The sequence below is a fragment of the Bombus vosnesenskii genome, unplaced genomic scaffold (assembly GCF_011952255.1).
Source record: "Bombus vosnesenskii isolate JDL3184/JDL3185 unplaced genomic scaffold, Bvos_JDL3184-5_v1.1 scf7180000014870, whole genome shotgun sequence".
In the NCBI taxonomy this organism is placed as follows: Eukaryota; Metazoa; Arthropoda; class Insecta; order Hymenoptera; family Apidae; genus Bombus; species Bombus vosnesenskii.
This window is the reverse complement of record NW_022883694.1, coordinates 1-21,956: the sequence shown is the minus strand read 5'-3', so window position 1 is coordinate 21,956 and position 21,956 is coordinate 1. Positions and strand designations below refer to the sequence as shown.

The window sequence follows — 21,956 nt, the reverse complement described above, 5'->3', positions numbered from 1 at the left end:
ACTTGCCCATAGCTAAGAAATCAAACAGTATATCTAAACGAAATTAATTTCAAATTATTTTTTAGGTTCTAAGTTTTTATCTAATCTTTCAGAAGTTGCAAAATTTATTCCACAAGAGTCTTTTTTATCATAACCAAGTACACATCTTAAAACTATTTAAGTCTTCCTTAGTAATTTCTTCTTATCTTTAATAGTAACGAAAATAATTTAGATGAACGTTTTAAAATTGACACCCTGTATATTAAAAATAAGAGATATATTTTCTTCATAATTGGATAGGCTTTTTACAATGGCAATGTACAAATATCAAAATTGCAATTATATTATAACATATGTATATATATATAAGCTTCACATTTAAACACAAGATTCTTTATTATATTTTTTAATACCAATATTTTAATAATTATAACAAGGGTTTTTTAACAAGAGATGTATAACATTGTATACAAATTTTCAAAAACCTATAGATAATTTCAGTTATGCTCTTGCATCATTAATTGTTGATGGAACTCTTACCTCAATTCCATCTAGTTCCTTAGACATTACTATTTGACAGCCTAGCCGTGACCTGAAATTAAATATTATATAACTGAATATGTCAATAAATATATTTATTGCTATACAAATTAATACTAATACACAATAAGATTTCTATTTATCCATTTGAAAATCAACATTGTAAATATGCTAATTCAAACATAGATTTGTAATGATTATAGGGTCGTAAATAAAAAACTATGAAAATTTATTATAATTTCAGTTTCGTAGTATTCAGAGATAGCGATTTGAAATTCTACATTGAGATGCAGATTTCAAAATACCCAATACTAACCTGTTTTTACATAAATTTAAATAGAAAAATTCACTTTATAAAATATTAAAAGGTAATAGAATTAATAATGTGAATGATTTGATACTGATTATTATGAACTAACGTATCTGTTAATTCATATGCTAAATCCAACATGTCTAATTCTTCATCTGTTGGTTTGTCAGGAAGTGCATCATAAACTTCTTTCGAAAATATTAAATGGCACATACTACAAGTTAATGTTCCTTCACAAGCACCTATATCAATTATATTTTAATATTACAACATACTTATATAATAAAGTATCAAAAGTTAAAAATAATAAGAATATTAAACTTGATAAAAATTAAAATTTTCAAATATTTTCTACCTCAAAATTATTTATTTTAAATTAAGTAAATTATGCTTCTTTAAAACATACCCTATCCATCTAAATCAATTTCATTATTTACTACTATGTCTAATATAGTATCTCCAACTTTCCCTTTTGCTTTGATTCTCTCTCCACTTGCTTTAACAAACGTTATATTTACTCTGAAAATAATATTTATGAAAGATAAAAATTATCTCAATATAATTTTCTTTATTTTTTGTGTTTCTTCAATTAATCTTCTCTTAATTATACCTTAATTATATGTATCACTTATGATAATAGAAATAATTTAAAAATAAGATATACTTGTCTTAATAATACATAAATAAAATTCGTATATCATATATTTATAACAGTGTTATATTTTTAGTTGTTCACTGTCAATGTTGTTCTTATTAATACTATTCTATTAATACTATGTTATTTTTCTAGATGTTATACTCCTACAAAGAGAAAAATTTCTTAGACATTACTATTAGCATTATTATTTTGACACCAATTTTATATTGGAAGGTAAGTACTGAAATTCTATTAAAAAAAGAAGGAAAACACAAGAAAATTTGTATCACTTACTCTTGTTTTTCTGAAAGTGGTTGCGTGGTCGATATTCCTCTTGTTGCCTGCAAGAAGGGCAACGTTGTGTTGCTTGTATATTTTGAATAATTTGATGCAATACCGAGAATTGATCTCGAAAATTTTTGTAATTGATTTACTAACGCCATTCCACTGTCATAAATATCATGAATATGGGACACCCTGACCGAACACCAGATAAGTATTGCGGAAAATATCAATTGTAGATCAATTGTACTTTGTACAAAAACTTCCACGGCATTCTTCGGCTGCTATACTGGGACGTTCCTTTACTGTGATAGGTTATAAAACGGTTCCTAACACAAGTGACGTATCTCTACCGGACACGTGCTCTTCGGGCCACACGTTTTATGATACAAGACCAGCAAAATGATCAATATGTAATTTTACATATCTTACATTTTTTTCCAAATGAAATATTGTTTTTATTAAACGTTTAAAACCTCAGGCAACATTTATTTCATCTGATTTCAGTTTTACAAATATATATCTATAATACATATCTGTATAAATTACGGTCTGGTTATATCAAACAGGGACCGACACTCGCTAGGGAAAACTGCCCAAGAATTGAATCGTAAAAACCAATATGAAAGACAACAAATTTCTCGTTCTGCGGAACAAATAGAAATGAGCAGAGTATCTTTATCTTTATCTGAGACATTCAAAGCGTATCACGCATACGCTAAACCTGAAGAAAACTTTCTTGTCTTCCATGTTCATTTTTCCCTTTCCATTTTCGAACGGTTTCTTCTATATTTATTTATATGTTCGTGATTGATGCTATTGACAACATACAACTAAGGGGAAATACGAATAGTAATAGATAGATGTATAATTCATTATGCAATTTTATAGAATTAAATCTTATTTATCTTCAGATATAAAAACTATATTTACCAGCTGAAACACTAACGCATATGCAGTATAATATAATCTACTTAACAATCTCGTTTTAGTTATAATATGTGATTAATTCTTTTGCTATTTCGCTATAAACAGTTTCTTGTGCATACAATATTTTTTATAGTATTCTAATATATTGTTAGATATTGTAAAGAAAGTAAAATACAGTTATTGAAGTTTGGGAACATTCAATGTTAACCTTGCTTCAAAAATAATCTTTCGAATGAATGGGGAATAGATTTTTAGTATTATAGTTGGTATAATGTCATCATTGTTTACAATGTGTTAGAGTTAAAGAAATGAGACAAATTAATATTTCAGAAGCAAATTCAATATTTAAATGATGTTATTTTAAAATGGCAGATGATATGAATGTTCTTTTTATACGAGGAAATGGAAACGTATGTATGGTAATGGAAACGTAATGGTTTTATCATTATTTTAGTACAAGATCTTAGCATAATAGTAATTAACAGTATCCATTACCTTTTAGTCAATTTTTGAAAAATGACATATATGATAATTTGCAATAGTTTGATAATAAAATACTTGTATCAATATTAATAACGTATAATTTGCTATCTCAAAAGGATACAGACACAGCCAATGATAATGTTTGGGATGATAGTGCATTAATAGAAGCATATGATAAAGCAATAAATTTAGCAAAAGAAGAAGTTATCAAGCGAATGGGAATGGATGTTGGAAATTCTCAACCGAAAGAAAACCTACAAACTCTTAAGCAGCCTAAACACGCAAGTAAATTACATAAGGTTGTGATTTTGATAGAATATTACAAATTTGATACAGAATATTATTAAATATATTGATTAAGAAGCAAATTATTTTATTTTGCTATTTACTTATATTTATTTGTATACACATCTTTTCTCTATAGATCCTATATATATATACTTTATTGGCTATTCCGTTATTACAGGCTGTAGTTGGCGGGGAAATAGTCACTATGGATCGATGAACTCCATTGTAACAACGCACCTTCGAATTGCATCGGAAACGCTTCTGTATTGCGTCCACCGTATAACCTATCATCGTGTGTTTAGGGTAAATCAGTGGATCGGAAGTTACGTTTCTATGTTGCTCGCCTGTCAGTATAACACTGTGCAAGAGATACAGCAAGATCCTAAAATCATTCGAGTACAAGTAGCGTAAAATGGTCGTTTAAATTTCAATAAATTAACTATTCATACGTTAATTGTACGCGGTCAGGATTAAGGGGTACGGCGATGGAGAAGATTTTGTTAGCTAGATGTTGAGTATATAATCGAAGATGATAATTTTATAAATGTTTCGTATTTATGATGATGGAAAAGATTTAATTTGAGTTACGTTACGTTTGAATAAGATAGACTTTTCCAAGAGTGGAGGATTTGTAGAGATAGTGGACGTAATAGTAGTATGATTTAATACTTGATGTGTCTTCTTTTCTTTGACATATAGGTCACTGTGGGGAGTAATATTGATCTAGATATAACTATCTTTTCTGAGAAGTACGTATATGCTTATGGGAACTATGTTTGGGTAATCAATAGAGCCATTCTTTTGAGAAATTGAATCTCGAAGAATTTGACGATATTTTGCCTTGTTTCAATAGTACATCATTTTAAAGAAACGCCTGCGATTATAGTATATAATTGCACATAGGTATATGCAAAATTGCATTTTCAAATAATTAAATCAAAAATATAGGAATATATCAATGGGAAGAATATTTGTTAAAGATCTTTCCTTTTTAATCAAATTCGTCCAACAACCCCATTCTCGTCAAACATAAAATGAACGGTGCCTTTCTCAAAGAAACAAGAAGAAAATTGCTGTCGTTCTAAAGTTCTTCTCCATTGCTAAATTACCGTTCGGGTTTCTGGTTACACTCCAATTATTCGATTGTAAGAAGCAAGCAATCCCTCCATCCAAGGGCTAGATATAGTTTCTCGAGTAGTTCTCTTCAATACCGTTATATCGATGAACTCTTTTTGAATAAAGTTCACATTTATAAAGCAAACACAATAAAATACGACAGGACAATTGTAATCGATAAATAACATTTTATTAGGATATTATAAGAAGCTAAGATATCGAGTTCTAATTGTGAATATCAAGCGCTCGTCGTTCGAGGAGATTACCAATATTTTCTTCCTTAACAATATGAATTACGAAGTTTCGATACCGTTTATGACATTAAGATCTCTTGATAAAATTGTATCGTTAAAATCTTACTGTTCCTAGGGAAAATATATAGTTAATATATATAGTTAAATATATATAGTTAAAACCGGAATATATATAGTTAAAACTTCCAGAGGAGCATCTCGCAGACAAATTATTGATTGTTAGTGTCGATTGACTGTAATCGATATTTGGTGCGTGAAGTTGTATGTTTCGTGAACCTGCGTTGATGCAGGGATTCTGTTGCAAATCATAAACTAAAGAGCCACTGGTCAAGGTGAAAGAGGTTCGATAAATCCAGTGTTAGTGTAATTTGACACTTTATGTACACCGGGTGTATGCAAACAGAGTTTGATGTTCTGAACATCACGGTTGTAAGATTTTATTGAGACCTCAGTATTGTATCCGCACGGTGTGACCCTCTGTTGATGATTGCCCTCTCCACCAGCCGTTTAGTCTCATCTGTCTATCGTGCCTTACCGGCCAGGGGGTTTCCCTAACATCTGAGATATCAGATTTGCAGCTCGGAGAGGACAGATAATTCGGAATATCCCAAAGAAGGGCAAGGTACTGGCCGAGCCCCAAATCACTTACATAGAATTACTTACATAGAATTACTTACATAGAACAATCACTTACATAGAATTTTTTTTTCTTTTCTTTTCTTTTTTATTTTCTTGTTGAAATTATAATTAATTCTCACGTCGAGAATTTTCAGTTACTTTACTTAGTATTATGCAGTGTTAGCTGATTATTAATAATAAGTTAAGACTTATTATAGATAAATATAATTTACTCACATAAAATAAATTCATTTAATTAATTATGAGATTAATTCACTTACATAATTATGACATACAAGTAAATTTTATAACCACAAATTTTTAAATGTTATACTTTGAATCTGTTCTTACATTTAATTTTAATTTTAATTTTAATTTTAATTTAAAAAAAAACCTTACAGCCAGTACCTCTAAAATATTCAATAAAAATTCTGATGAAACATTAATTGAAACATCTAAACGCAACAGAGAATGGATATAATTATACAATTTTCCAATATTTCAACATTCATTCATGTACATCGATTTTTATTATCACATTTGTTTCATATCTGAAGAATATGTATTTGTTGGCATCAAAATATTCTCTGTTTCAATCCTTGGTCATTTTAGATCGAGACTTCAAAATCTTCTTGATTAAAATTCTTAAATTTTTTTAAATGGGAATCATTAATTAGAGGACAAAAAGTTGTTTCAATTATTTGAACATTCTGCTATTCATACAATAACATATTTCATTTTAAATTAAAACGAGAATAAATACTATTGTGTATAAATTTAATAGAACGACACACGTGATTTGTAGTCAACACTGTGACAGTTTGTGCAATTACCTTTTAATCGAGTGGAAACGAGAGCATTTTCAAATTTCTATTAACCAACGGTATTATCAATCAATTTTAACAATGATTGAAGGTTGCAAAATTAAATGTAAAATGATTTATTAATAGCATATGTAGTGTTAAATTTGCAAACAAGCAGCGTATCTTTTAAGAATAATAAAGACACCAGAAAATAAAGATAATATTCTAATTACATTGCAAATAAATGAATAATTTAAGAAATGTATTTTTGTTATATTAATGTATCACAGATTCTAGGTAAAGTATTAATTTAATTTACTTATTACTTAGGAGATTGTATTTGAAATATAATTACAATTTGTAAGGTGTAATCAGCACACCTTTAAGCTAGTAGATATTTGGTAGCAGTTCTCAAGTCTTTGTGCAATATAGCACAATTGAGTTTAACCGAGTTTAATCCCTTTGACCAGCCAGCTTCCAATTTCATTTATGGCATAATCTCCTGACAATTTCATGCCCTTCAGAAGAAACACAATGTCCTATTATCGTTTCGTGATCGTTGAATATGATCACTCTAGCGTTTTAATCTCCTTTCTATGTATGATGCGGGTATACCGTTTTCTGTTGTTTTTAGATTCAAGTGACGAAAACTTATGAAATGATATTTTAAGTTTAAACTGATCAATTAATTAAATTAATTGATTTATTGTAGCAACAATGGTAAATTGTTTAAATAGAGAAAGAAATTTACAACGAAAAATGTATGAATGTAATATTTGAAATCTAAAATGATAAATTATTATGCGAAAATAATAAAACTCGCAATGTCAGCACATGGTCTCATTAGAACGTGTTTAACGAGCGTAGCGTAGGCGTGAAAATGAAAACGTTGAGGCTCTCGTGGTGTAAAAAGGCTAAATTCCTCATAAAAATACAAGAAATGAGAGGGAACGTTCGCCCTTGAACACATAAAACCAAAAAAAAAAAAGAAAAAAAGATAGAAAAGGAAAAAAACCACAAATTTTAGTGAAGCTATTTTACTGAAACTTATTATATCATTTTAACAGCTATATATAAAACGTTGAATTATTTCCTTTCGCGCAGAGCAATTTTATTTCAAATTTCTAGCTTCAGAATGATAATTACGTATTTGTAATTATCAACAAGCTTTAAAAATATGGAATATTCAGCCAGATGAAATATAGGTAAAGTATTTAGAATAAAACAGATTGAAATGTTTTATGTAAAACGATTAAATTAAGTGGTTGAGTTTGAAAATTTGACTCGGTTTAATAATTCAATGGAAAAAATATTCGCCCTATGAAAAAAAATTCATGTTCCTGTCGATATATCGGCGAGGTGCTCCTCTACTTTCGACTGCTCTGCAATTCAAATGCAATACTCGAATATACATGGCGAAAGAAATGGAAATTGAGTAATTTAAGGGAACCAATTACTCTCGCGTCGACGTAACTTCAAAATGTTTCACGTGTCGGTGTTTGCGAAATGAAGTTCGTCGTTATCCGATTAACACGCTTGCAGATACGTTCTTTTTGTTGCAAAGTAAATGAACAAATTGTGAACAAATAATGTTTACAATTACATCAAAATTAATGTCCTAAACTTTACCAAGAATCATTAAAAATCCCTGCGTATTGCTTACGTAATGTTGATATTGAGTAGTACCATACATAACCTCAACATTATGATACTTACAAACATCGCTAAACAAGTAGTGCGAACGATATGGAGTAAGTATTCACTATGTAAAAAGTGTTTATAGATAAAAAGTATGGGAAATATATAACCGAATGTATTTAACTTTTCCAACATTTTAGCATTTCACTTGGCGTTGGTACAACTTGAAGTAAATGAAGTAAAACGCAAAAATGTAGAGCGGGCAGTTTCCTACATTTCCAGCGCAAAAGAGCACAATGCTAATATTATAGCTCTTCCTGAATGCTTTAATTCACCATATGGAATACGTAATAATTTGTTTTTTTTCAATAATTTACTATGTGTGTAACAACTATATAGAAAAGTAAAAGTAGACAAATTACCTTACCGTTTATACTTCCATAAAGATTGTGAATTGAGTCGAGAATATAGGATTTCCCCATTTTCATGATTATCGTGATTTTTGTATAAATATATTTTTTAAGATACTAATAATTAGGTACTTATAAATTAGTATTATCAATTCGTTTACATTTATAATTCCGCCTCTAGTATAAGTGTTAATTGAAAACTAACTTTATGTTTCAAAAAGTACTAGCAAAGTCGTTGAGTAACAAGCCACTGATGCTAACACAAATAGCATTGTCGTAATTAAATATTTCTAAATATTCATTTTTCATTTTGAACCTGTAGAAACAATTTATTATATATACTATTAGCTAAGTAATTGCATATTTAATTAAGTCGAAATATAAAACTTAGTTATTTTAATAATTTAAAAAATAAAAAACTGGCAAACATTTCAATTTAATTTATGGTTGGAACAAAAGACAGTTATTTTTCATTAATTGAAATATTGCAATGCAGAGTACTTTCCAAAATACGCCGAGAGTATTCCTGATGGTGAAACGAGCGTTGCTTCATCGAACGCAGCTAAAGAAAACAACATCTATGTAGTTGGTGGTACGATGCCTGAAATAGAGGGCGATAAATTGTACAATACCTGTACTATTTGGGGTCCCGATGGAACTTTGATAGCAAAACACCGAAAGGTAAGTAATATATTCCTTTATGGTTTTGAATTTGAAAATATTGGGGTGAAGAAAGTGACTCTATCTAGGAATAATTTAGGAATATACATATGTACATACGTATACTATAACCAATTCTATAATTTACGGTTTATAAAATACGTTATGATACGGGAAACGCCCATTTTTGTTGTAATGTGTTTGTTGTTGTATAAATTTTTCACATACTTAAAATATTATTATACTTATTTTTTCTCCTTTTTAAACATTATTAAATGATAAGATTTTTTAATAAAAGAAAGTGATGAAAACGCTGTCAGTTATTAAATAAAAAATAATTAAAGTTTAGGAGTTGGTAACTTTGATATTAAATTACAAAAGTTGCAGCAATAGAATTAGGGACTACATTTTTATGTTATTAGGTACATCTATTCGACACCGACATTCCTAATAAGATTACTTTAAGAGAGAGTGATTCACTCAGTCCTGGTAACTCCCTAACGACGTTCGATGTGAAGGGCTGCAAAATAGGTATTGGCATTTGCTATGATATTAGATTCGAGGAAATGGCACGCATTTATCGGAACAAAGGTACAGTAACTTAATCGATCAATACTTAACTAGCAAAAAATTAAATATCTTTCTTAAATATATTCTATATAAAATTAATATAATCTGTAACTCTGTGTAAAAAGAAGCTTAATTTAAAAAACCAGTATATTTGCTGAAAATGAAACAAATAAAAGAATTAAAAGCACAATAAGAGGACTGTCCTCGCATATTCAGAAATGATGGAATGTGAACCGTGCAACTACGAAGTTAATTGGTATTCGGTGGCTTCATATTTCCTGCTTCTCTGGGTTAGGCTGCCAAATGCTGATATATCCAGCGGCATTCAATATGACCACTGGACCACTGCACTGGTCATTACTTCAGCGTTTCAGAGCGAATGATAATCAATTATACGTTGCCTGCATATCACCGGCTCGTGTTCCTTAAGCAAGTTACGTCGCATGGGGACATACACAGTTGGCCAATCCCTGGGGAAAGATCCTTTACGATTTGGAAACTCAAGAGAATATGGCAGTCACCGATATCGGTAATTTACAGCTTGAAATTAAAAGCGAGAGATCCATGATGTAATTAATTTTTAGTCTCGTTAATTTATCGATTTAGCCATCTTCCTCTGTATTTGTTGAATTTATTAGTAAGCATTACTTATTACTTCGTATGTTTCTTTTTTCTATCAGATCTAAAAGTTGTTGAGGAAGTAAGGGCTCAGATACCTACATTTTCTCAGAGACGTACAGATTTGTACGACACTGTCTGTAAGAAGGAGTAACTCTACACTAAAACAGAAAATGTTTTTTTATAATATTTCTACTACGATATCCTTTTTTTGTGAATTATTACTAATTTCTTATCATTTGTACTAAATGAATGACTCAATTAAGAAAACCAAAACGTTATAAATAATAATCTGTATATCTTGTGTATCAACATGTAATTGGATATTATAATAATATAGGAATGCTATAATAATATAGGATAATAATATAGGAGAATAATAATATAGAAAAAAATACATGCTTTTAAACACCTTTAATATCGATCACATAAATTGTTATAATTCACAATGATTACGCATACATAAAAGACCCCTTGATAGTAAAATTTACGATCAAAAGGCAATTACGTATCGTTTAACAACATTTAATTTATAACACCTTTTAAACATTTAGACAGATTAACACATAACACTTCTTATATATAAACATCAATTCGAAGTTATCAGCTTGGAGAAATTGGTCGATTAATACCTGTAGATTGTCTGTCTCGATGAAAGACTTAAAGAGAGCAAAAACATGATAATGCCGCTAATATAATATTCCTTCTTTCTTGTATCTGTCTGCCGCTCAGGTCGTTTTACTAATTACAATAAGTAATTTCGCCTTCTTTGCGCTCTCTTTTAACGCATTCGAGACCGAAAGAAATTCATATCAGTCAGTAGACAAGGGTATAATATACATATTTTATATATAACTTATGTAGTAATGTATATATCATGTTAATTTCATATTTTTTTCAATATAGAATTATTATATATATATTTAACTGTACATAATACATTATAGAATAACATAGTATATAATTTTATATTTTAAAAATATGAGGCATACTATTTAAGATTGTCATCGATTTAAAATCAAAGTATGAAAAGGATACCCTGGAGAGAGTAAAACACAGAATCATTCTAACTAAACATTCAGATCGTACCGACACCTAGGTATCGTCTTACAATTAAATCTCGGTCTCGAATGGATTAAAATGAAATACATACTTGCAGCTTCAACATCTTCAATATCGAGGAGATTCAAACTTTACAAATAAAAGCGGCCTGTTCCCCTTTCCACGACAGACTCTCATACCATATCCGCTCTTATCCAGGCTTTTACTTGAAACCAGCAATGCGTTCATTTACAATTTAAATTTACCCGGACCATCCACTGAATCGTCAGCCCTTTATAAATATATAATGAACCCAGAACATGTGCCTGTGCCCCTGGTATCGACGCTTGTGATGTTCGTACCGGAACCTTCGCACAATTTCAATTTGTTACGCGTGAACATCGATTCTTCCAAGGGTCACAGCTTTATGCAGCTAAATCCTTTGGAACGATTAAAAAGATACTAATGATATGGTATTTTTTTACAAAGATTTAACATATCCATAAAATAGGAAGTTTCGTGCTCTCCTATTTTATATTAATTATAAATTAATAAGTTTTATATGTGTTATTTATAGATCTAATAAATTTTGTATTGGTTTACAGCAGGTGCTCCGGGTATAAACAGACGACAAACGAACAAATAGAAATTCAAACTATTGTCGTTGATTAACTCGCATGGGACTATAAGCTCGAATTGGACTTAAATTTTAGGATATTATAAGAAGCTAAGATATCGAGTTCTAATTGTGAATATCAAGCGCTCGTTGTTCGAGGAGATTACCAATATTTTCTTCCTGCTCCTCTACATGGCGCTACGCGGGACTCGCTTCTGAGCACGTCTTTCTCGTTGGAGGCTTCTTCTATCTTTTCTTTCCCAGTAGAATTTTTGCACAATTCTTTCTCCCTTTTATCATTAAATTACCTCTAATTCTTAACAATCTTTAATCTTTGTCTCTTCTTCCCTATATATATATTTTTGTTTACTTTTCTCCGTAGCGAATTTTGTCTTTCTGACGCGGGATTAGGTTCCTGGACTTAGGGAGTTGCTACACGCCAGCTCCACCATGGCGACGGCATTCACTAGACAGCCTACATAGCCACCTTTCAGCTCACGCTTCGGGACACTTTTTTCGCTGAGATTCTCCGCGATGAGGCATGAAAGCAGAGACCACCGTCTGCGGAGGCATGATTATTCTATTGTTCCTTTTAACGAGTAATCGTTTTACTCGAGTCCTCTTACTAAACCGTAAGTACGAAAGACTATTATACTTAGATAGGTACGTGGTCTCAAGAACCAACTTATTTTGGTCTTTCGATTAAGTTCTTAATTAAATGCTCAATTAGATATTCATAAATATATCTTCATAATATTTCCCTCATCTATTTGTTTGACATTCTAGCAACCTCGTTAAGACGTCCGCCACTTCAACTTCTATCTACAAGTGGCAAAAACGAAGCTGACCTTCTTCATGGAGAAACATGCCGGAAATGGCATCCGCACGTGTGAATAATTATACTCAGTGTCCAGGTAGTTCTTTCGATCATCCGATAGAAGTCGTTTCTGTTTTTCAGAGTTCGTTCACGCCTCCAGAATGTAAAAATATCCAAGGAAGTACCATTAGGAAGCAATGAAATTCAGAGCTTCTGTGGTTATTCCTTTTTCTGATTGTTTCTTTTCTTTGCCCAAAATGGATGATTTCTATATCAAATTTTTTATTCGTATTTTTTTTAATATTCCTTGAGATTTTCAATCAACTCGATTTCGAATTTTTTAGCACCCGATCTTCTGGTTGACGTCGTTAAGAAAGAGGAACGAGTGCACAGGAAGCATGGTCGGCGTGAGCATGATTAGATCCGGTCTGCCCGATGACCTTGCCAGTGATAATAGCGGTTCGTTAAGGTGGTTGCAGTCTTGGTTTGCTTCTGTTTCGATTTCCAGCGAACTCGTCAGCCGGCATGGCTTCCGAGATGCTCCCCCTGAAACAAGTCGAAGGGAAATAATTAATGGACTCTCTGTTCGATTGTACGTGGATGACAAGCTGACCGTAAAAAGAAATATACAAATACGATTAGAAAATATAATCCGAACCCCTTTCGGTTTGATCTGAAGGTTTCTTTTTCTAGACGGAACCAAAGATTCTTATCTGGTTTATGGTGAGCTAAGGAACTCTTTGAAAACAGCATTTATAACTTTCGAAAAAGAGACAGGTATTTCTTGCGCGAACAATTGAATAATTAATTCGTTCTCTAAATATCCTTATCTGTTGTTCCTAAAATACATAATGATTGGAAGCTTCTTACGGGAAGCGCAATCAGCCGCTGATATCATTGAAGTCGAAACGCCATTAAAACCATATTACGATTCGCATGCGACATGCTCCATTCATGAAAACACAAAAGCAATAAACAAGTACAAATCAACGAAATAAATCCTCCGAGAACGAGACGTTACAGGAATTATACCATTGCGAGGATACAAAAGACTTGCTCATGAGCTACTTCCTTCAAGTAGTCGAGCGGTGTATTTTCCGGTCGTTAACTTCCATATAATGGGATATTAAAGAGTACGGACACAACGCTGCTATTTTTCAACTGTTCATTATCAAATTACGCAGCGGGAATCGTTGCAACGACAAAACTGTAACGACTCGTACCTGCGTATCTTCCATTTAGCTGCGGTAAACGCTGACTTGTCTGCGTTTTTTTTTCACTTCCTCGTTACGGAAACCAGGAAAAGTGATTCACAATACAGTTTCTAACTGTACTTCTCGCGATTCTTTCTTAGAAACAAGCAATTGCTTCTTTTCAATTTCCTAAATCTATAATAAAACAGTCCATTCCTTGAATAGAAATTAACTTTAAAACTTTAGGCGCATACATTGTTCGTATCGTATGTATGTATTTTGATTTGAAAAGAAACGCGGCAAACGCCTTTGAAAAGACGTTAGGTTTTCAACGCCTTAACTAACTTAATTCCAGCGAGTTGTAAATCTGCTGCATCTCCAACATCTGAATATCAATCTTTTACAATGACTTGCTCTCCAATTTATTAAAATTACATCTCTCCCGTTGCACCGACCTTCTTTAAAGGTTCCCGCGGCAGGTTGAACCCGCATCACGTATCTTCCCTCTTCCTTCCACCCCCTGTTCCCTTTCTCTTTCTATCGGACGGGAAGAGCGGGAACGCTTAAAACGCGCGAATCACGCGAGCGCCTCACGATTTGCGAAACATCACGTGAAAATCACCGATCCGATCTCCGTGCGCGCGGTGCACCGTGGGGGTAACGATTAAATCGACAGGATATACTTTATTGGCTATTCCGTTATTACAGGCTGTAGTTGGCGGGGAAATAGTCACTATGGATCGATGAACTCCATTGTAACAACGCACCTTCGAATTGCATCGGAAACGCTTCTGTATTGCGTCCACCGTATAACCTATCATCGTGTGTTTAGGGTAAATCAGTGGATCGGAAGTTACGTTTCTATGTTTCTCGCCTGTCAGTATAACACTGTGCAAGAGATACAGCAAGATCCTAAAATCATTCGAGTACAAGTAGCGTAAAATGGTCGTTTAAATTTCAATAAATTAACTATTCATACGTTAATTGTACGCGGTCAGGATTAAGGGGTACGGCGATGGAGAAGATTTTGTTAGCTAGATGTTGAGTAAATAATCGAAGATGATAATTTTATAAATGTTTCGTATTTATGATGATGGAAAAGATTTAATTTGAGTTACGTTACGTTTGAATAAGATAGACTTTTCCAAGAGTGGAGGATTTGTAGAGATAGTGGACGTAATAGTAGTATGATTTAATACTTGATGTGTCTTTTTTTTCTTTGACATATAGGTCACTGTGGGGAGTAATATTGATCTAGATATAACTATCTTTTCTGAGAAGTACGTATATGCTTATGGGAACTATGTTTGGTTAATCAATAGAGCCATTCTTTTGAGAAATTGAATCTAGAAGAATTCGACGATACTTTGCCTTGTTTCAATAGTACATCATTTTAAAGAAACGCCTGCGATTATAGTATATAATTGCACATAGGTATATGCAAAATTGCATTTTCAAATAATTAAATCAAAAATATAGGAATGTATCAATGGGAAGAATATTTGTTAAAGATCTTTCCTTTTTAATCAAATTCGTCCAACAACCCCATTCTCGTCAAACATAAAATGAACGGTGCCTTTCTCAAAGAAACAAGAAGAAAATTGCTGTCGTTCTAAAGTTCTTCTCCATTGCTAAATTACCGTTCGTGTTTCTGGTTACACTCCAATTATTCGATTGTAAGAAGCAAGCAATCCCTCCATCCAAGGGCTAGATATAGTTTCTCGAGTAGTTCTCTTCAATACCGTTATATCGATGAACTCTTTTTGAATAAAGTTCACATTTATAAAGCAAACACAATAAAATACGACAGGACAATTGTAATCGATAAATAACATTTTATTAGGATATTATAAGAAGCTAAGATATCGAGTTCTAATTGTGAATATCAAGCGCTCGTCGTTCGAGGAGATTACCAATATTTTCTTCCTTAACAATATGAATTACGAAGTTTCGATACCGTTTATGACATTAAGATCTCTTGATAAAGTTGTATCGTTAAAATCTTACTGTTCCTAGGGAAAATATATAGTTAATATATATAGTTAAATATATGTCGGAGATGAAAGGACACCGGAACCTTGAGATAGCCCCGCAACATTGCAATCTAAAGTCTACTATAACTGTAACTAAACTATTGTAGTTATTCAACCCGATTGTAATTGTTCGAGAGTCGTGATAATGAGCTTGGGCTCGAGGCGACAGTCAGTCGCCCAACGTAGCCGCGGTCAAGGGATGAACGCTTTGCCTAACAAAGGTATGGAGTAATTCTATAGCTCTCCTTAAAAGAAATATTCGTGGCGACACGCGACAGTAAACATTCCAACGGTTTCTGTCCCGTGGCTCGCCACACGCAGACCCTATTCTTCGAGTAAGATGATTGCCAGATGTCGATGCGTCTCCGCAGTACATGTTCGGCTAGCCCGAGGGCCCGTTATAAATCTTAAGGTTTAGTTAACTAAAGTCCTTCAAACAGACAAACAGTCTTTGTCCCAACTACGGGAAGATAGGGGAGACATATTTTTCAACGAGCGGCGTCTCCCACTAGCAACTTTCCCTCGAGGGCGGCTAGCATCTTTTTCTAACCACCGATATGGAGATTGACCAATTAGCAGCAACGTCAATTTCCCTTACTTCCTAAACGAAGGCTTTCCTCGACGAATCCGATGATCTCGTGTCCTTAGACACACCCCATTATAGTTTTCCTTTGTGGCATCATCGGGACGGGACGGGCATTCTTTTACGCGCTCCCGTCGACCAAAGACCAAAGTCTTTACGCTCAGCAATTATTTTTACGAGTCAGACTTAGATTCAGCGAGAACGCCCATCTGTCATCCCGTTGGCCGCGGATTCGTTATTGAACCGGAGACCACTGTCACTAGTGTCGCGGACGTCTCACCGCCGTGGTAGATTGTCAAAACCTGTGTTATTCATACCTGTGTCAATAAATCGTATCTTCGTTACACCGCAACGATGGCTACCTTCAATGAAGACTCCTCAAACACCGACAACCCTATCCCCAATGTCATTCCGACATATATATCCACCGAAAATGCGCTCTTGTAGACAAACGCTCGATTCGCGTCATAGCTTTTAAAGCTTGTCGCATCTCAATCCGTTGGAAAAAGTTTTTCCTGTAGCATATTTTATTTTTACGAACCAACAAGGTCTTTGTTTATTTCCTTCTTTTTTTTTGCTCCAATTTCCCCATTGTTTTTTCAAGGATAGTATTTCAGAGCCACTAGTCAAGTTTATTGTAACAATAAACTTACGTTTCGGAAACATTTTGTGCTGTGAAACAGAATACATTAAAGTTTGAAGGTCACATCGATTTTCGAAAGTTTATAAATGGAGGTGTATGACAGTATCACCAGCTGTTGCTGTCCAAGTAACTCCAACATCGAAATACTACAACGATTCCAATCGAAAGCGCTAAGAGCCTTAATAGACGCACCTTGGTATGTTACCAACGAAACCATCCATCGCGACCTCAAGATACCTACAGTCAAAGAGGAAATAGCAAAATATAGCGACAGATATAGCAAAAGAGTCAAGAAACACCGAAATCCCCTAATCACTGGACTACTCGATACGACGGACCAGATTCGCAGGCTGAAGAGGCACTACTCGCTAGACCTAAACGTTAGATTCATTTAATTATCCAAATTAAGCATATGCACTTACTTATAATACTTATAAATTATACCTATCTATAATAAGTATTAACTTATTGTAAATAAACAGCCATGTCACTGCGCCACGCCAGAAAAATTACTGAAAATTCTCAACGCGAGAATTGATTGTAATTTCAACAAATAAATAAAAACAAAAAAAAGCTGTTGCTGTCCCCAAGCGCCAAAATACGTTCTGACTACTATTTTATGTATCTCACAGAAGTATGTCTTCATTCATCATCTCCCATGCCATCCACCAACGTGTTCTTAACATGTTATCTCCTAGTAAAATATTGATGTTGAGTCAGATATCCAACTGAATAATCTTTTCGGTGTCTACTATAAGACATTTAAAACCAAGGCTCGTACACACGTGTGCTTATACGTCAGATGTAATACTTAACAGGAAACCTGCTTATATTAATATTAAATTTATGCATAGTAGGATGTTCGACCTTTGTAAAAATGAAATTATAATACATACAGTTTCGCCGTGGAAAAGTGAATCTTTCTAGCATGTCCACGCAAATGAAGGGGAGGGGAGGACTGTGCATGCACCAAACAACTTTACGTTCGTAATTTTTCACACAAATGTACAACTGTAGGGAAAAAATTATCTCTGATTTTTCGGATGTTAGGAATCGACAATATCGCATAACGGAATGCTGTGTTCTACGTATTCTATTTTTGTTACGAAAGTGGTACAAACGAAGTCCACATAAGAATAGTACAACAAAATCGGTTGAGGTTAGGTTATCGTGCAGATATCGCGGCTTTTGCATTGGAAATCACGCAACTGCCAGTCTCGTCGTTCCTTGTAAACGAAAGAAAGGTATTGTAATCGGTCGGAATTAACATAAAACTCGTCGCATGCGACCATATGGCCTGAATGTTGAATAAACGAGAGTAGAGCGCGAGCTATGTGATTCTAACCGTTTAGGCGGAAACTAATGATTGTAACCAGAGCCGAGATATATGCCAATATTACTTTGCTCGACAAAGCGTATAAGATGAGGAGAGAATCGCGATAAAGTAGAACAAGAGACAGATATTCTCTACGTAAAGCAAGTCTGTCAACTAGATTGAAATCCTATAGCTATAACTACAGTGAATCCATATTCTGGCGAATTGTCTTTTCACAAATGAAGCTTTTGAAGAACGGAATTGATACAATAACTACTGTTCATTCATAACTACTGTTGTAAGAATCTATATATTTGTCTATGTATATCTATATATATCGATCTATATATATTTGTCAGAATGTCATTTTATCAAAAAACCCATCCTCTGTAATCATAGTTTAACGAAGCATAATTAATAGAAGAGGTAGAGCGTTAAGTGGAGATGATTTAATCACAGTTAAGTAGATAAATCTCTATATTAGTCTCTTTAATTAAAATGTCCTACGTTTTATTTGCGTCATTTTTTTTCTTCATCCAATTTAGAATGTTTAAATAACAATAGCCTATACAATATAATTTTATGTAAAAAAATTGATTGTACCATGTTTATTACAGATATTTAACATTTTTGTGTACATACAAAATTTAAATTATACCTCGCTTGAGAACAAAAATTCTATTTGTTTTCCTAACATGTACTAATAATTATTGATCAAAATAGAAAAAGCTGGAGGAGATTACTTAGGAAGATTACTTAGCATCTTATATTCCTGTCAAGGCTCGAACGATTTATCTTCCTTTAGATTTTCCTAAGTTTCCATTTCTCTGACTTGCTATTTTAGTTAGCTTAGTATACGTGCTATACATAGGTATGTATAGTGTCATGATCGCGACAGTCTTGAGTTACCCACGCTTTATCCTCTGTAAACTATTTATAAAAGAAGAACAAATTACATGTTAGAACTTTCATTCAATTTACCAATACAAATAATTTTAAACAAGAAAAAAGACCTAATGCAGTGGTTTCAACTTAAACATATCCAACAGTTATTTACGAATAAATAGTATAAATCTTTTAGCAACATGAAATTCGCGATATTTATTCAAATATTTATATTTACAGTGCGCCATCAGCAAAGAAAACGTGTTTATCGAAACGTGCGCTATCGATTTTATGCTTTTGCCACGCAAACAGGGAAATTGCAACGCAAAATTGAATTCGCACTGCAAAGCGTTGACGTTACGACATCAATTACATACTTCAAAAACACCGAAGGTATCACACGGAATCAGAGAGATTCTATGAGAAGTTAAACGCATAGTCACCCTATTGGGAATAGGATTGCTTTGATTCGAGCTCAAACATAGGGAAAGCTGAAAGAATCTTTTGCGGATCTTCCTTCTTCTCTACATTGGATTTTATACAAAACGACTTTAACCTTTTCAAGGAAATACGGAAATAAGGATTTTAGATAGAGAGATTTATCTGGAAGGAAATGGATAGAAAACGTAGAACCAGTTCTTGTTGGTTGAAAGATTTTTTCTCTTCGCAGAGATTCAAGCTTTAAAGAACGATCAAATATGTGCGCAGCTGACTTACGCGTGAAGTTATTATTAAAAAAAATTGTTGCATTTAAAAGGATAAATATTAATATAAATTTAAAAAAATTGTTTGTTCAATTATCATAAGTTTAATTTAAATTTAAAAAAATTGTTAGTTCAATTATCATAAGTTTAAAGATATGTAGATATTGTATTTACATATCGAAAATCAGACAGCAATATTAATTAACACACCTAGTCAAACGCACACGTACTTTAAAACCGTGCTTTAAAATCGATATTCGCTGAAACAATACATCGCTCTGCGCTTCCAATTTGTTTTCGCACGAAGAATCAGTCCACTCATTGTTACCGTCACCATCTCTACCGTAATCTATATTACTCGAATAAATTCTATATCTTGATTGGAAAATCACATATTTTAACGAACTTCCCTATTTTTTGTTTTTTATGACTTTAACTGGCAATTTCCATAATGTTCTATAACTTGACAATAGACTGATAATATTTCAGGATATATATACATAAATCATGTTTTTGAGGATTCTGTAGTAAAATAATTATAGTTGGGGAGTCCAACTTCCCAAACCGCGACAAACATATTTCACACATCCACGACGACTTTACAAGCAGACCCCTCGCGGTTTTGGGAAATCGATGAAGGACCCTCAATTAAACATATCTCAGAGGGCAGATCGACGATGCGAAGAACACTTCCAAGCCCACACCCGACGCACCAGCGAAGGACGATACATCGTCGCTCTACCTTTCAACGATCAGCTTCAGTCACTCGGATCCTCTAAAACGCTGGCAATTAAACGACTCGCCTCACTCAATCGCCGATTCCAGCACGACAAACGCTTCGAATCAGAATATCGAACGGTAATACAGGAATACCTGGCATTGGGACACATGACGAGGTCAATGTCAACCACTCCGACGACAACGGATACTATTTACCCCATCATGGCGTGACCAAAGCATCGAGTCAAACCACCAAACTCCGTGTAGTTTTCGACGGATCGGCACCGAGCATTACCGGAACCTCCCTAAACGATACACTTTACACAGGACCCAAGTTACAGGAAGATTTATTTTATATATTAATTAGATTCCGCGCTCATCAGTACGTACTCACTGGCGACATCGAGAAAATGTATCGGCAATTCCTCGTACGACCAGAGGATCGGAAATATCAAAGGATATTATGGCGCAGCGCGAGTGGAGAAACAGAAACATATGAGCTTAACACCGTAATACTCTTATCATAGAAATAGAAGCAGTCCTCAATTCCAGCCCTCTAACTTCTATCTCCACCGATCCAAATGATCTCCTAGCCCTCACTCCCGGACATTTCCTCATTGGCGATTCATTAATGTGTTTACGCGATCGAGATTTCAGGGACATTCCATCGAACCGACTCTCCAAATGGCAGCATATCCAACAGCTTAAACAACATTTTTGGAACCGCTGGCATAAGAAGTATTTGAACGAGCTAACCAACCGCAATAAATGGAGCAAGGGTGGACACAGCATCCAAAAGGGCACAATCGTCATCCTCAGAGAGGACAACGTTCCCTCCATGCATTGGCCTCTGGGCCGAGTTATCAAGATTCATCCAGGCGCCGATGGTGTTGTAACGTCAATTCATATCAGAGACCAGGCCACACACCACGGACAGGATGGCACCCAGATGTCTGCATATCCTTGGCGCGCACCCTCAATAGTCTTAAGTGCCCACCAGGGGGCCTTGGCATTTTTATAGTTAAGGTCCTTCGGACCAAGCGAGTATTTCCTGTCTTAAATTTCCCTTTACGTTTATTGTCTACCACGTGTTAGCTTAAAAAGTTGGTTTTCTCCACATCTGGTATGTTCCGTTGGCAACTTTCTCGCGAGGGCGGCTAAAACCCTTCCTGGTCCACCAACCGTCCTATTATCCAATCGGAGATGGTGTCTACTGCCCTCACTTCCTTAACCAAAATTGTCATCAACAAATCCGATAGCCCCGTGTCCT

At 33.7% G+C, this 21,956-nt stretch overlaps 1 protein-coding gene and 1 long non-coding RNA gene across 3 annotated transcripts; both read right to left on the bottom strand.

Annotated features, from left to right (window-relative positions):
* Window positions 1-383: 383 nt before the first annotated feature.
* On the bottom strand, window positions 384-1,063 carry LOC117240760 (adrenodoxin-like protein 2, mitochondrial). Its single transcript, XM_033506796.1, has 2 exons — window positions 939-1,063; window positions 384-571 (listed from the first exon to the last, which is right to left on the bottom strand). Exons 1-2 carry the CDS (start codon window positions 1,040-1,042, stop codon window positions 481-483), a joined length of 195 nt encoding a protein of 64 aa, XP_033362687.1. The 5' UTR covers window positions 1,043-1,063; the 3' UTR covers window positions 384-480.
* A 106-nt stretch (window positions 1,064-1,169) lies between these two features.
* On the bottom strand, window positions 1,170-2,175 carry LOC117240761. 2 transcript variants are annotated; one of them, XR_004494781.1, is made up of 3 exons: window positions 1,905-2,175; window positions 1,761-1,807; window positions 1,170-1,348 (listed from the first exon to the last, which is right to left on the bottom strand). It is a non-coding gene; the product is annotated as an uncharacterized LOC117240761 (long non-coding RNA). The 2 variants fall into 2 exon arrangements; XR_004494780.1 differs by lacking the exon at window positions 1,170-1,348 and adding an exon at window positions 1,617-1,630 and having other exon boundaries at window positions 1,905-2,174.
* Window positions 2,176-21,956: the final 19,781 nt, after the last annotated feature.

Coding starts and splice junctions, on each gene's coding strand:
- LOC117240760 (XM_033506796.1), bottom strand. CDS start 1,042: ATGTGCCATTTAATATTTTCGAAAGAAGTTTATGATGCACTTCCTGAC. Junction 572..938: donor GCATATGAATTAACAGATAC/GTTAGTTCATAA, acceptor ATTTAATTTCAG/GTCACGGCTAGGCTGTCAAA.